Consider the following 13,973-nt stretch of genomic DNA (forward strand, 5'->3'; position numbering starts at 1 on the left):
ACGCTTCCTTTACTCTCCCGAAATGGCAATCATCAATAACATGCCTTCTCGCATACTTAATTTTTAAAAATCACAATATAGTGCCTGTGCTGTAATAGAGGGGGAAAAAATCGAAGGAAAACGATTTGTAACCAAATAACACATACTCAAAGTGTCATTGCTGAGGCCTCATGGCCCTAGAAAACACAATAAAGTGTCAGATGCTTGCCCCTGCTTATAACAAATAAGTTAGGATTTAAGAAAAGCAAGAAGATCAGAAATTATTCTGTATAAGAACCAAAAAATAAAAGAGCAGAGATATACTATTAAACACTAGAATAAACATTATTTTAATCTGTGTTTTTAAAACTGTGATTACCGGGACTTCCCTGGTGGTGCAGTGGTTAAGAATCCGCCTGCCAATGCAGGGAACACAGGTTCGAGCCCTGGTCCGGGAAGATCCCACATGCCATGGAGCAACTAAGCCCACGCACCACAACTACTGAGTCTGCGCTCTAGAGCCCAAGAGCCACAACTACTGAGCCCATGTGCCACAACTACTGAAGCCCACATGCCTAGAGCCTGTGCTCCGCAGCAAGAGAAGCCACTGCAAGGAGAAGCCCGTGGGCCACAACCAAGGGTAGACCCCGCTCGCCACAACTAGAGAAAGCCCATGTGCAGCAACGAAGACCCAACGCAGCCTAAATTAATTAAAAAAAAACAAACTGTGATTACCTTTTGTGGTCTGAGATAATAACAGAGTTTTCACCCATGTGAACCCCTGTCCCTGCCAGTTGAATGCCAGCAGCGCCCCCCAACCCGCCAACATTGTGAAATTCAAACATATCTCCTACATCACTCACACACACACACGCACACACACGCACACAATCTCCCCTCCCAGAACCACTGAGCTAATGCTTCAAATATTAGCCCAGCAAGTGGATAAAAATTCCACCTGTATATATGGAAGTATATATGCCAAAATATTAACAGTGGTTTTCTAAGAGAGGAGGAGAATAACAGGAAACGTTACCTTTTTTTTTTTTTAACACATCTGCACGGTGTAAAATTTTGCTTGCAACCTGTGTAACCTTTGCAATCAGAAAAAACAACCAACAGAACTATTTTGGAAAAACGGTATGTCAGGGCTCCCTCTAGTGTGCGTGTTTGTTCTGTTCCTTTCAAGAAGGATTCAGTTCAGCTGTGGGAAGCCGCTAATTAACTTTTTAAAATGCAAGACAACTCAGCGCGGCTGCGGAGCCCAGCCTTTCTGCTCGGCCTGCTGGTGGCTCCAGGTACCCGGCTCAGCCCAGCCGGACAGCTTCCCTCACCCTCCGCCTGCACCGCCGCCCCGTGGCCCAGGGCGGTACTGCGCCCTCCGGGAGGTGATGGGAAGGAGGGGCAGTGGGCGCTGCCTGTGGACCCCCTAACTTCTGTACCATCGACCACTCAGCAGTCTGGTGAAGCTTATGCGCCACGTCTCAGAATGATGGTCTTTCTAAACATATAAGATAATATACACATGCTTAAAAGAAAACCAATAATAAATGAACTGGTTATCAAAATATAATTGTGTAATACCGTAATAAATGTGATTTTTTTTTATTAGCACTTTAAATAACAACTCCAGTGGCAGATCTAACAACTAATGATTTTTCCAAGTAGTGAGGTGCGTACACAGTATTTCAAGCTATCGGGGACAACTTGAACTGCTAGTGTCTGTGATTTTTCATTGGTGACAGTCACGGCACTGCGAACACTACTCATAATATAAGGAAAGATAAATGTTACTTAAAGGTTAGTGAAAAGTCAAGATGTACTATTTTCCCACCCAGATTCATGGACTCCCTGAATTCTACACACAGGTCCTCTGGGGTGCGCGGCTGGGGGCACGGTTAAGACCCCCTGAAAGGGCATGGGTTTGGGAGAAGCGCTCGGTGGGTTTTCGGGTGCGGGTCGCCGTGAACCAAGGGTAAGTACTGAAGGGAACAGCAGAGGCGCCTCCCCCGGTTGGGGGGACCCACACGGCCCCTCCCTTCCCTTCCTTCTCTCGATCTCGCCTCTGGAGGAAGTTAAAGTCCCGCGTGGCCCGGAGAGGAACTCCCCGCTCCCGGCGTGCACTCCCGCTTGGCCAGCGCTCACCATGCGGCCCCTCGTCCTGCTGTGGGGCTGCCTCGTGCTCCCAGGTGAGATGGGGGGCGGGGATGGAGGGATGTGGGGCTTATCCCCAACGTCCTTATTGCTTATCCTTATTGCCCGTTGCGTCTGCAAGAGAGGACCTCCTGAACCTACATTTCCTTGTGGGGGTGACCCAGCCCAGCCGCCCGATCCTTCCAGGCTTCACCCCACCCCATTCGTCCTTAGCCCTCAGAGGGTGAGGGCACTTGCTGTTTCTGGAACCCAGAGCCAGGTCTTCCCCCAGACCTGTGGGCTCCAGACCCTTCATGTCCAAGTGGCTGTGAGAGTACCTTTACCTCTTTTGTCTTCATTTCCTGACTCTGTGCCAGCCTGGGGGCAGACAAGATGCCCCTTATTTAATGTTGCCCCATTAAACTCAGCAAGTATTTCTTGAACCTCTGCTGTACCACTCACAACAGCCCCAAGAGATAAATTATCCTGTTTCATCAATCCACAAGCCTGCTTTTCTTTTTTTTTTCTTTCTTTCGTTTTTTAACCTTTTAACATAAAAAATTAGGATGCATCTTATAACTGATGCCAGTTGTTCAAATGACAGTGTTTTTTTCTTAATGTTGTATAAAATTATGGTGGCTCTTACATATGATAGCATCTTAATTCAATGAAATAGGACATTGTCATCATCTACAGGTGAGAAAACTCAGAGGGGTCAAGCAATTTCCCCAGGGTCACACAGCTACTAAGCGGCAGTGCTGGGATTCAAACTCTGGGCTGTCTGAATCTAGATCTTCCCCATCACCAGCCTTCAATATGCCAGGCTTAGGGAAACAGCAACAGTCCTGTCCCAAGGTCCCTCGGTGGCAGAGTGGAGTACCAGCTCCTACCAGGGCTGCCCCAAGAAGGGGGTGACTGAGGAAAGCCTTCTGGCCTTGATCCTGGTACTTGAATCAGGGAATTCCAACCTTCACCCCTGCTGTGGTTTCAGGTTACGGATCCCTGGTGGGCCCGAAGGAGATCAGCGGCTTTGAAGGTGGCACCGTGTCCCTGCAGTGCACCTACGGGGAAGAGCTGAAGAAGTACAGGAAATACTGGTGCCGGGAGAGCGGGTTCTTGATCTCCCGCTGCTCTGGGACTGTCTACTCTGGAGAATATGGCCAGGAAGGCAGGGTGTCCGTCCACGACAGCCCCCGGCAGCTCAGGTTTGAGGTGATCCTGAGGAACCTCACCCTGAAGGACATGGGGCAGTACTGGTGTGGGGTCAAAAGAGTGGGCTTCGATAAGACTTTCTCGGTTTCTTTGCTCGTCTTTCCAGGTAACAAATGTCCCTCCTTCCCTGGGAGGGGTTCAGGGTCATGGAGGTGGGGGCTGGAGGATGGCACCTCCCCACAATAAAGGACAGGCTGCAGCTCAAATGGGGGGGGGAGCTGAGAGCCACGCACAGGTTTGGGGTGTTCCTGAGATATGACCTGCTTGCTCAGAATGGCTTCCTCAAGGCCTCTGTTTGAGGTGTAGCTGGGGAAGTTCTGAGAAATTGGTCCTGGGGAGATTAGGGTTCAGGGGTCAAGGGTCAGAGGTCTGGGAATGCTGGGAAGCGAGGATCAGGGAAGGTGCTGAGGCATTGCTTTTGGACTTGTAGCTTCTGCTGGTCTCCACCTGACAGTCACCACAGCCAAGCTGGGGAAGACAGGGGCAGAGACCTCTCCATTCACAGGGACCTCCCCATCCGGGCGTGCAGCAACCTCTCCGTATGCAGGGACCTCTCCTCACCCGGCAGCCTCTCCATTTGCCAGGACCTCTTCTCACCCAGCAACCTCTCCGTATGCAGGGACCTCTCCACATGCAAGGACCTCTCCGTATGCAGCAGCCCTTCCAAATGCAGGGACCTCTCCTCACCCGGCAACCTCTCCTCCTGCAGGGATCTCCCGCCAAGCCACACAGCTGGACTCCACCTCAACAGAGGACACCAGTTTTGTCCCCAGCAGAAGCAGTTCCAAGCCCAGGTGAGCCCCAGGAGACCAAGGCCACCTTTTCAGGTCATCACTAAACCATAAGGTGCCCCTGAGCGAATAAGAACCCAATACTCCTTCCTCTGGGAGAACACAGCTTCTTGTCGTGGCCGCAGACATGTAGAGAGGGCAGATTCAGCCCCCACCCCACCCCCTACCCAGCAGGGCCCTGGAGCAGTGAACGACCTACATTACGGGGGCCAGCAGCCCTTTTGCCTTGGACATGCAGGCCCACCCCAAGGTGAAGGGTCCACCATGGCCCCAGTCCCCAGCTCGCTCCCTTTCCGGCTTCAGGGACAGCCACCCCAGTTCAGTAGCTCTTGTTTGTGCACTTTACGCTGGGCCCTGTGCTAAGCAGGAAACTGTGGAACCAAACAATGTGATGTTTTCTTACCCAACTGGAGTCCCAGCCTGAAGGACTGGCTCTTGGGTCTTTATATATAACTGCCCTCCATTGCTGGTGGCCAGGTAACTGCTCACAGGTTCAGACCCAGCTGAAAGTGCCTCCTGGGGCTGGCGATGGGGGCTGAGGTCCCTTCCATTGGGACTAACCGGATGCTGTGGTCCCTGGTACCCTCTGACCTCCTTGGGAGAGGTGAGGGCTATGACTGGGACTCAAAACAAGAACGCCCAGTGTGCCGCCATCTGGTGACAGCCACCAGACTCCTTCCATCTCGCCCGCAGGGTGTCCATCCCGATGACCCGCATGTTGGCCCCGGTCCTGGTGCTGCTGGCCCTTCTGCTGGCCACGGGCCTGGCCGCCCTCGGCAGCTACCTGCTCCAGTGGAGGAAGAAAGGTGAGCAGTGTAGACGGGAGGGGTGAGAGGCTGTCAGCCAGGGGCCTCGCTGAGACCCACAGTCCCCCCCACCGCCCCAGAGAGACCTCGCGGGCCTCAGTGTATGCGTCCGAGACGTGGGCATCAGGAGCCCTGCTCCTCTTTTCTGAGAGACCCGCAGGGCCGTCTACACTAAGCACAAGCAATTCAAATGGGGGAGCAAGGGACTGGGGGGCTCTCATCTTCCTCTGGTCTGTCCGACCAAGCTCATCAGCCGCTTCTCTCCCTGTTGATCCCAGTGAACCCATGTCCAGTCTCTGTAGGCTCTGCTTCTTGTACGAGCACTGATTACAGGGGGAAGTGCAGGCCTGAGCACTTGAACTTGAGCAGGATGTGCGTTACGGCCCCGCACCTGCCGCTGGGTCTCTAGAGGTGCTCAGCTCCTTTCAAGGCTTGGCTTCAAATTCCAGCTCTGACACTTTTTAGCTGTGTGACCTTGGGTAAGTCATCTAACTTCCCTGAGCCTCAGCTTCCTCAGATATATGCCCAACAGAAATAGAATAGAAGCCACACATGTGATTTAAAATTCCTTAATAGTCACACGAAAAAAAGAAGAAACTAGTGAAGTTAATTCTAATGATACACTTTATTTAACATGATATATCCAAAACATTATCATTTCAACATGGAATCAATATAAAGATACTAATGAGGACTTCCCTGGTGGCACAGTGGTTAAGAATCCGCCTGCCAATGCAGGGGACACGGGCTCGAGCCCTGGTCTGGGAAGATCCCACATGCCGCGGAGCAACTAAGCCTGTGTGCCACAACTACTGAGCCTGCGCTCTAGAGCCTGCAAGCCACAACTATTGAACCCACGTGCCACAACTACTGAAGCCCGCGTGCCTAGAGCCCGTGCTCCGCAACAAGAGAAGCCACCGCAGTGAGAAGCCTGCACACCGCAACCAAGAGTAGGCCCCGCTCGCCGCAACTAGAGAAAGCCCGCGTGCAGCAACAAAGACCCAATGCAGCCAAAAATAAATAAACAAATGAATAAATTTATTTTTTTAAAAAAGATACTAATGATACACATTCTACATTCATTTTTTCCTATTGAGTCTTTCAACCCCAGAGTAATTCAGAGTAGTCACATTTCTGGTGCTCGATGACCATGTGTAGCTCCCGTGGTGGATGGCACAGATTAAGAGGGTTTAACTGAAATAACAGTAATGGGAGCTGCCTCGTGCCCGGGACTGTGGTGTGGCTTATGTTGTTTTTATCTCCTTTAATCTCCTCGATACTGTCGAGTTAGGAACTACTTATTACAACACCTACAAATACCCCCAATTTACAGGGCAAGAAACTGAGGCACAGAGTGGTTAAGCAGCTTGCCCTGTGTTTGTGTAGCTGGAAAGCGGTAGAACCGGGAAGCCAACTTTGCAAACTGGCAATGTTGTCCCAGCGCTGGTGGCCATGGTGGGGAACGCTGGGCCTGCTACCTGACTCCCCTCTGTGTGGCCCCCAGGAAGAAATGTCAGCTTTGCCCACGTCCCTAGGCCCCCTCTGAGGAGTCGGGAGGAGCACACAGGGTGAGAAAGTTCCCATCACAACCTCAGAGCCTCTTAGCACCTTGCCTCTCCAATTGTGGTCCCCAGCTGGCAGCAGCAACATCCCCTGGTAGTCTGTTAGCGACTCAGACTCTCAGGCCCCAACCTCAGCCTACTGAATTAGAATCTGCATTTGAATATAATTTCCCAGGCTCCTGTACACACATTGAGATTTAAGAAGCAATGACCTTGGCATACAGGATCACTTCCCTAGCCAGTTTCTGGCCCACGCGAGGGGATTTCCATGTACCAATCTCAAAAGTCCAGGTCATTGCCGAGGTGCTGGGGTTCTCGGCCCAATCGGCTTGCCAGCTCCCTCTGGGAAGCCCCAGGTGCAAGGAAACCAGTCCACCTATGTGGGAGCAGCTGCAGGCTACTCCTGGCTTCAAGGTGCTCCTTCTGTTGCAGGAAGGGGGACCCCTTCCAGGGCCCGAGAGTGGGGCTCTTGTCTAACACTCGGAAATGAATTGTCTGAGGAGACACACGTGCTGACAAAGCAAGAGACTTTATTGGGAAGGGGTGCCCGGGTGGAGGGCAGGAGGGCAAGGGAACCCAGGAGAACTGCTCTGCCTCGTGGCTCGCAGTCTCGGGTTTTATGGTAATGGGGTTAGTTTCCGGGTCATCTCTGGCCAATCATTCTGACTCAGGGTCCTTCCTGGTGGCCCACGCATCACTTACCCAAGATGGATTCCAGCGAGAAGGATTCTGGGAGGTTGGCGGGACATATGGACTGGAGTCTCCTCTCTCCTTTTGACGTTTCCCGAATTCTTCCAGTTGGTGGTAGCTTGTTAGTTCTGCGTTCCTTACCAGGACCTCCTGTTTAAGATAATTCATGCAAGTGGTTACTAACAGGCCTGGCCAGGGTGGGCGGTTTCAGTCAGTGGTTCCCTTAACACTTCTGGTCTCTTTCAGCTCAACTGGCCATGGAGACACCGAGGAAGGAGAAGGTCCATCTCTCCCACTTGGTAAGGAAGGAGGCAAGTCCAAGCTCAGATCCCTGTGGGTCCAGAAGTCAGGACTCCCGGGCCCTGCCTCTCCGTCTCCCTGCCTGGTCCTCCACGGCTGACCTCAAGGCAGGACTTGCTTCCCACATCCAGGGAATCTGTGTAAGCCCCGAGATCAGCCCTTCAGGCTGCCCTCCTCACCCAGACTTCCCACCGGGTGCCAGCGGGGCTCTGCTCCAGGTCCAAGGCCCTCTTCCCATCCCCCCTTTTAGAATCAGAGAACATTGGAGCTGGCTCCACAGGGGAGCTTTGATATCATCTAGTCCAGCCTTTCTCTAAATTTGGTGCAAAATCCCTTACGGAACACCTGGGGGTTGGGGGGGGGGGGAAGCGGCTATCAGAAATACACTCTCCTCGACATCGGTCCCAGCCAGAACCTCTTGGGGTAGGGGCCAGGAACCTGAAATTTAAACGCTGCCCTGGGGGATTCTGATAGCACACCAGAATGTGACTACCAGTAGACTCTAGTCTGCTTTTGCAGAAGAGAGAACTGAGGCCCAGAAAGGGAAAAAGTCTTGCCCAAGGTCACACAGCAGGCTGTGGCCCAGATAGAGAGCAGGATCCAGAGCTCTCGACTCCCATCTCTCCTCTTTCCAGAACACCCTTCTCTGAGCTTTTGTTGGCTCTGAGACCAAGGTGGTGTGGCTACCTTGACACTCGGGCTGCGGGTGGTGCTCTGGAGACCGGGGGACAGAAAGAATGGGGGTCCCTGCGCCCATCATCCTGGAGAGAGGAAGCTGCCCTGAGTCTACCTGCTGCTGGGCCCTCCCCTGACCCCTGCAAAGAGAGACCCTCTTCCCACACCAGCACTCCTACGGAGAGAGTCACTGCTTAGAAAACCGAAGCCCCATCTGCCTCGCCAACCACCCCCCCACCCCCCGCCCCAGCCTCTCCTTCCTCAGCTGTTTACTGAGATGCCTCCACCCTGATTCCCTTAAACACTGGAGCAGGAAAGGGGGGCTGCCATTGCCTTCTTTCCTGGCGCCAGCAGGGACAAAACACTCAGGCACGATCCCCTTAGGGAGGGGCTGCGGTGGGATGGGGTACTGGGCCTTCCTTCACTTAGGAAGCAGCTGTTGTTATCTCAGGAAGCTCAGAAAGACCAAAGGGGTGGACGGGAGTGAGGGAGAGGTCATGGAGACAGATGGAGGGGCTGCCACGGCCACTGCCAGGGCCCTCCTCCCGGCTCGGCGTCCTGGGGCTCACCCCTCCCCCAACTCCGGAAGAGGGGCTGGGCTCGGAGGGAGACCCTCCATGCCTTGCTACTGTTTTTCTAGTGCCTAGAAGTAGAGGCTCTCATATAGATCTCGTATAGTCAACAACCCAGAAAATGCCTCCACGCTCACTGGAACAGCCCAGGGTCCACTGCGTGGGCAGAGGGACCATTGAGAGATGCAGACTCCCCCCGGACAGAGGGTAGCGGTCCTGGCCACAGCCTACATGTGTGGTTTGCTCTCTGCCCCCTGAGGTTCTTTCCTCAAATTCTGTCACCCTTGAGAAGGTGACACTTCTGCAGCTGTTGGTGGTCAGTGGTCAGCAGTGGGTGGGTTTTGACCAAATCACAAAGCTGTCAGTATGGGATTCATGGGAAATGGACCTGATGTCAGGAGTTCTCTGGTCCAGCCCCAGCTCTGCCATGTCCTCCCCACAGGCAGGCTGGGATGCAAGAGGGCCGTGAGTGACAGCATTTGTGAATTCTCCCTCCCCCTCCCCTATTCCTTCAGGCCCTCATCCCCCCAGTCACATCTCACCTGAGGAATTCTGTTCTGACTCTTACCTTGTCCCTGTAAAACTGAAGATGTCACCAGAGGTGGCTCATACATCTACCTCTGCCCACATCTCCCACACCTAGGGTATTGATAGAAGCAGGGGCCCAGTTAGTAGACAAGGGACACTGCCACAAAGAGAAGTGTGCAGGACGTCCTGCCAGGATGTAGGCAGGAAAGTGTAGTGTAGGAAAGAGTCTGAGACCAAAGAACCACGAATACAAGGCCCAGCTCAGCCGCTCACCAGCTGTGTGACTTCTGGCAAGTTATATCACCACTCTGAGCCTCGACTTCCCCATTTCACAAGACTGTGGTTAGGAACAAGTGAGATGAGACACCTCGCAGTTATCCAGAAAATCGGAGCTTCTTTCCTTGGCTTCGGTGCCTATCAGGCCAGGGGTTTGTTGGCCGGGCCACCTCAGGGCAGCTGTGCTGTTAGGAGACATGGCTGGGGGCCTTGGCCAGCTCCAGCCTCCGCTCTGCTCAGCTGCTGGGCAAGGGAGCAGGAGATGGAGGGGCCCGGCATTCTGACCTGAGGACCCATGGGAGCAGCTGAGCCCAGGTCAGGAGATGGGCTTCCGCACTCGCTCTGGACTACCCACCTCTCTTCCCTGGGCCTCGGTTTTCTCATCTGATCAGGGAGGGATTGCTCAGACCCATGATCCCTAAAGAATTCTTCCTGTGCTGTTTGTTTTTTGGTGAATCTTTGAGGTGTCCAACTTTGCTCTCTCCGGGCCTATTACAAAGAACCTGCAGCCTGTACATTCTTGCTGCTTCAAGGATAGAAATAATAATCATGGAAACAAATTAATCATTCTAGGAGTTCCCAGTTGTTGAGTGATAAAACATTATCAGAAATATTTATTCTAACCCTAAGGGAAAAATTTCTATCCCCGTTTTACAGCTTGGGAAACTGGGCCTCAGAGAAGTTAGGTGGCTCGCCCAAGGTCACACTGAGACATAGGAAATTGGCCGTAAAGACTCTGACTCTGCAATCCACCCCCCTGCCTTTCCCTCCTCCTGCTCCGGCTTGCGGACCATTCCTGCTGCCAAGAACAGGCTGTTCTGACTGAGTCTGTGTTTCAGCCACTGGGGAACAGCTGGGTCCCAGAGTATGCTGGGATCGACCTTGCAGGGCCCACTGGGCCTCCTGCCAGCCCCAAGCCCTCTGCCAGCCCCAACGTGGAGATCCGGTGCCTGAGCCAGGTGTGGACAGAGGGCTCTGGGGGTCTGGAGCCACCTAGCCTGGCTCCACTCAGACAATGCAAGGAAGTGGGGGAGGTCTCTGCCCTCAGCATCCACCCACCTCCCCCATCATAACCAGACCTTAGACCATTTCACCCAGGAAGCCAGTGCTCCTGACCTCACATCCTCATTTCTTCTGATCCAGAAAATTCTTGAATAGCATGGTGGGAGTGACAGCTTCAAGAGTTCTGAGGTGGCAGGATTCCCACATCTGCAGCCAGAACCGGGCCCGAGGCCATGAGGTTGATCTCCCAGGGAGTGGGGGCCTGGGAGGTGGGGGATGAATCAAAGCCTGGGGGTTCTGGGAAAAAGGAGTGGTTAGTCCTGTGTCCCCCAGATGGACAGGCCCAGAATGTGCAGAAAAGACTGGGCTGGACCCAGCAGCTACCTGGAGAGCCCCCCAGCCGGGCTGTGCTTTTCAACCCCTACTGTTGTCTTTACAGACTTCAAAGGAAGACGAAGCCTCGTGGCAGACCCCTGAGGGAGACATGACCCCAGGCCCTCCCCTCCCCGTGTCTGGGGACGAGCCAGACTTTTCTAAGTTCATCTCAGTCTAGCCACCTAACGCCCTCCGTGAATCTCTGGAAGGGCTGAATTTGCGCTAACTTGGATAAGTTTTCTGCTACGGCTTCAGAGTCCTCCTGCCAGAGTCCAGGGCTCTCCTCCACCCTCCCCAAGCTTTCCTCCTGCATGCCCCAGCTGACCCGGAAGGCTTTGTCAGCACTGGGGCCTGGAGTGGTGGCTTCACGGTTCCATCTGGAGACGGGGACCTCCCCAAGATGGTCGCATTCCTGGGCAAAGCGTGCAGCCGCTGGACCCTCAAGGGGCCAGGCAGGGCTCAGGGGGTCTGGTCCGAGTTTGTTTCTGCTACGGGAACTCCCCTGGGCCTGGGTGCCCAGCCACAGGCCGCTCCTAACTCCCCCTCCAGACCCTACTTCCTCTTCCCTTCCTTCCATCCTCAGACTCAAGGTCAAGTTCTCCTACATAAGCTGGTGAGGAGGAGGGAGACTGCTGGGTTAGACGGGATTCTGATTTCTCAAAGCCGGGCTGTGAACCTCCTGCATCCCAGTCCTTCAGAAAGCTGGTTAGAAGGATAATTCCTGGGTCCCATCAAGAACTACCAAAACGGAACTTCCCTGGTGGCGCAGTGGTTAAGAATCTGCCTGCCAACACAGAGGACACAGATCAGATCCCTGGTCCGGGAAGATCCCACATGCCGCGGAGCAACTAAGCCCATGCGCCGCAACTACTGAGCCCATGCGCCACAATTACTGAAGCCCACACGCCTAGAGCCCGTGCTCTGCAACAAGAGAAGCCACCGCGATGAGAAGCCCGCACACCGCACCAAAGAGTAGCCCCCACTCGCCGCAACTAGAGAAAGCCCGCACGCAGCAATGAAGCCAAAAATAATTTTTAAAAAAAGAACTACCAAAACCATCTCTGAGGCTGGGCCCAGGACTCTGCATTTCTAACAAGTGCCCTGGTGATTCTAACTCTTGAGTTTGAGCACCAGTGGGCTGGTTGAGCTCTCAGGCCCCTCCAGTTTAGAGAGTCTACATTTGGTGTGTGGAGTCTCCCCCCTGTCCCCTATAGGGCCTACTCTGACCATGACACCATGACCCAGCTGGGGACTTTCCTGGACCTGCCCGAGTCCAGGCCCAGGTCAAGTGCACATTGGAAGGGGTGAGCCCAGGACTGGCGGGGAGTGGTTGTCTTTCTGATCTCCCTACCCAGCCATGCATTCCAGGCTTTGGAAGGATGGGAAAAAGCACGGCTTCTTCCTTGTCAAGAAAGGGTTGACTACCTGTGGGTTCTGAGAGCTGGGGAAGGGGTAGGAAAACACAGGGTACAGATGGAGGTGGGTATCTAAAAGGGAGGAGGGAGGGGACAGGGCAGGACCCTAAGGGGAACCTGACGGTGACCTGGAGTTTGGTCCCCTGGAGTGGGCGGACGGAAGGTAGAATAACAGAACTACTGGGTTTTTGAAAAATGAACCGGGGGCTGCTCAATATACAAAACCTAGAAAGATGGGGGGATAAAAGGAAGAAAACATATCACCCATCATCTCACCGCTACCCAAAGACAAAATTATTGCAATTTGTTGTATTTCTTTCCAGTCTTTTTTCTCCACATCACTTGCTGATGTGCTTCTACAAATTATTTTGTACATACAACTTTATATCCTGCTTTTCCCACTTAATTATTATATCATAAGCATGTTTTTGCATAATGTTTTTACAAACCTTTTATAAATTCAATGTTGATCAGCAGCATAATATTTCAGATTGGTATTCTTCAGTTTATTTCAGTTCTCTCTCACTAGATATTTAATTTGTTTCTATTTTTGTTGTAAATAACAGCATGGTGAATCTAGGCACATAGCTTTGCCTGCATTTGGAGATTTCTTTCAGAAGGATTTGCATATGTGGAAGCACCAGGTCAGAGGGTGTGAACATTTCTGAAGTTACTGATACCCATTGCTAAACAGCTTTGAGAAATGGCAGTACCAGTTTCACCCCCACCAGGGCCTATCAGCAAGCATTTCTCAAAGTCCTCACCAGCCTCTGCACCTGTCCCAGTGGGTGTGGGAGGAGAAACCACCCGTAATGCCTATGGAGTGAGGGCCTAGGGGGCTGGGCAAGGTGGAGCCGGTCTGAAGATGCAAGGGAAACTCGCCAGAAGGTGGCAGCCAGTTCCCCGGGGGGTGAAGTAGTGAGCACTTTTTACCTTCTCTGAGTGGAAAGGGAGACCCGAGTTTGAGCTCTAGGGACTCTGCCCAGGATCTGGGCACATTGTGTGCCCAGATGTTGGGGGAAGTAGGAATTAGCAAGTTTCAGGTGGTCTCAGAGAGACCCCAGAAGTTCCTCCAAAGCAGGCTTCCCCCATGAGAAATCCCTCAGCTGGAGGCTGGTGAGAACAGGGGCTTCTCAGAAGGGAAAGAAACTTCCTGTCCTCTCAGCCTGTCACCTACAGCAGCCAGAGCTTTTGGGGGACCAGGAGTGGTCAGCTGGGTCAACTCAGTCCCACCCCTTGCCCGATTTCCGACCATGTGCCTGCTAAAGAGATCTGTGTCTTTTGTGAAGCAGAGCTCTCTCCAAGGCAGCCTAGGATTGGCATCCACTGGATTCCAAGTTTCCATGGATTTATTAGATACTCAAGCATCCTTCATAGACCCTGGCACACTGTCCTAGCTCCCAGTGCTGGCCCAGCGCCACCCTCCTGGCCAGGGGAAGAAGTCTACTCCCTCGCCAGCTGCCACTCTGCAGTCCCCCATCTTGATACACCTTGGTTTTATATTTGTACACCCACATCTTCAGCTCTGCGATCTTGTGTACCTATGAGAGGCCCTTGAACAAAAGAATTGCAATAAGCCGCTGTTCACCCATCCCAAGAGCAAGGGTTTCCAGCCTGGGAACTTGCTGAGAGGTAAAAATTAGGGGAACATCAGCAT

The 13,973-nt window shown here is 53.1% G+C and overlaps 1 protein-coding gene across 11 annotated transcripts; it reads left to right on the top strand.

Moving 5' to 3' along the window:
- Positions 1 to 2,069: 2,069 nt before the first annotated feature.
- Positions 2,070 to 11,722, top strand: CD300LG (CD300 molecule like family member g). 11 transcript variants are annotated; one of them, XM_036835220.1, is made up of 7 exons: positions 2,070 to 2,168; positions 3,104 to 3,431; positions 3,909 to 4,118; positions 4,809 to 4,921; positions 7,420 to 7,472; positions 10,364 to 10,483; positions 10,966 to 11,722. In XM_036835220.1, the coding sequence occupies exons 1-7, from the start codon at positions 2,126 to 2,128 to the stop codon at positions 11,077 to 11,079; spliced, it is 981 nt and encodes a 326-aa protein (XP_036691115.1). In that variant the 5' UTR covers positions 2,070 to 2,125; the 3' UTR covers positions 11,080 to 11,722. The 11 variants fall into 11 exon arrangements, with proteins under 11 accessions (XP_036691115.1, XP_036691112.1, XP_036691113.1 ...); XM_036835217.1 differs by having other exon boundaries at positions 3,104 to 3,430; positions 3,755 to 4,118; XM_036835218.1 differs by having other exon boundaries at positions 3,104 to 3,430; positions 3,872 to 4,118.
- Positions 11,723 to 13,973: the final 2,251 nt, after the last annotated feature.

Source organism: Balaenoptera musculus, chromosome 20, assembly GCF_009873245.2.
Source record: "Balaenoptera musculus isolate JJ_BM4_2016_0621 chromosome 20, mBalMus1.pri.v3, whole genome shotgun sequence".
Classification (NCBI taxonomy): Eukaryota; Metazoa; Chordata; class Mammalia; order Artiodactyla; family Balaenopteridae; genus Balaenoptera; species Balaenoptera musculus.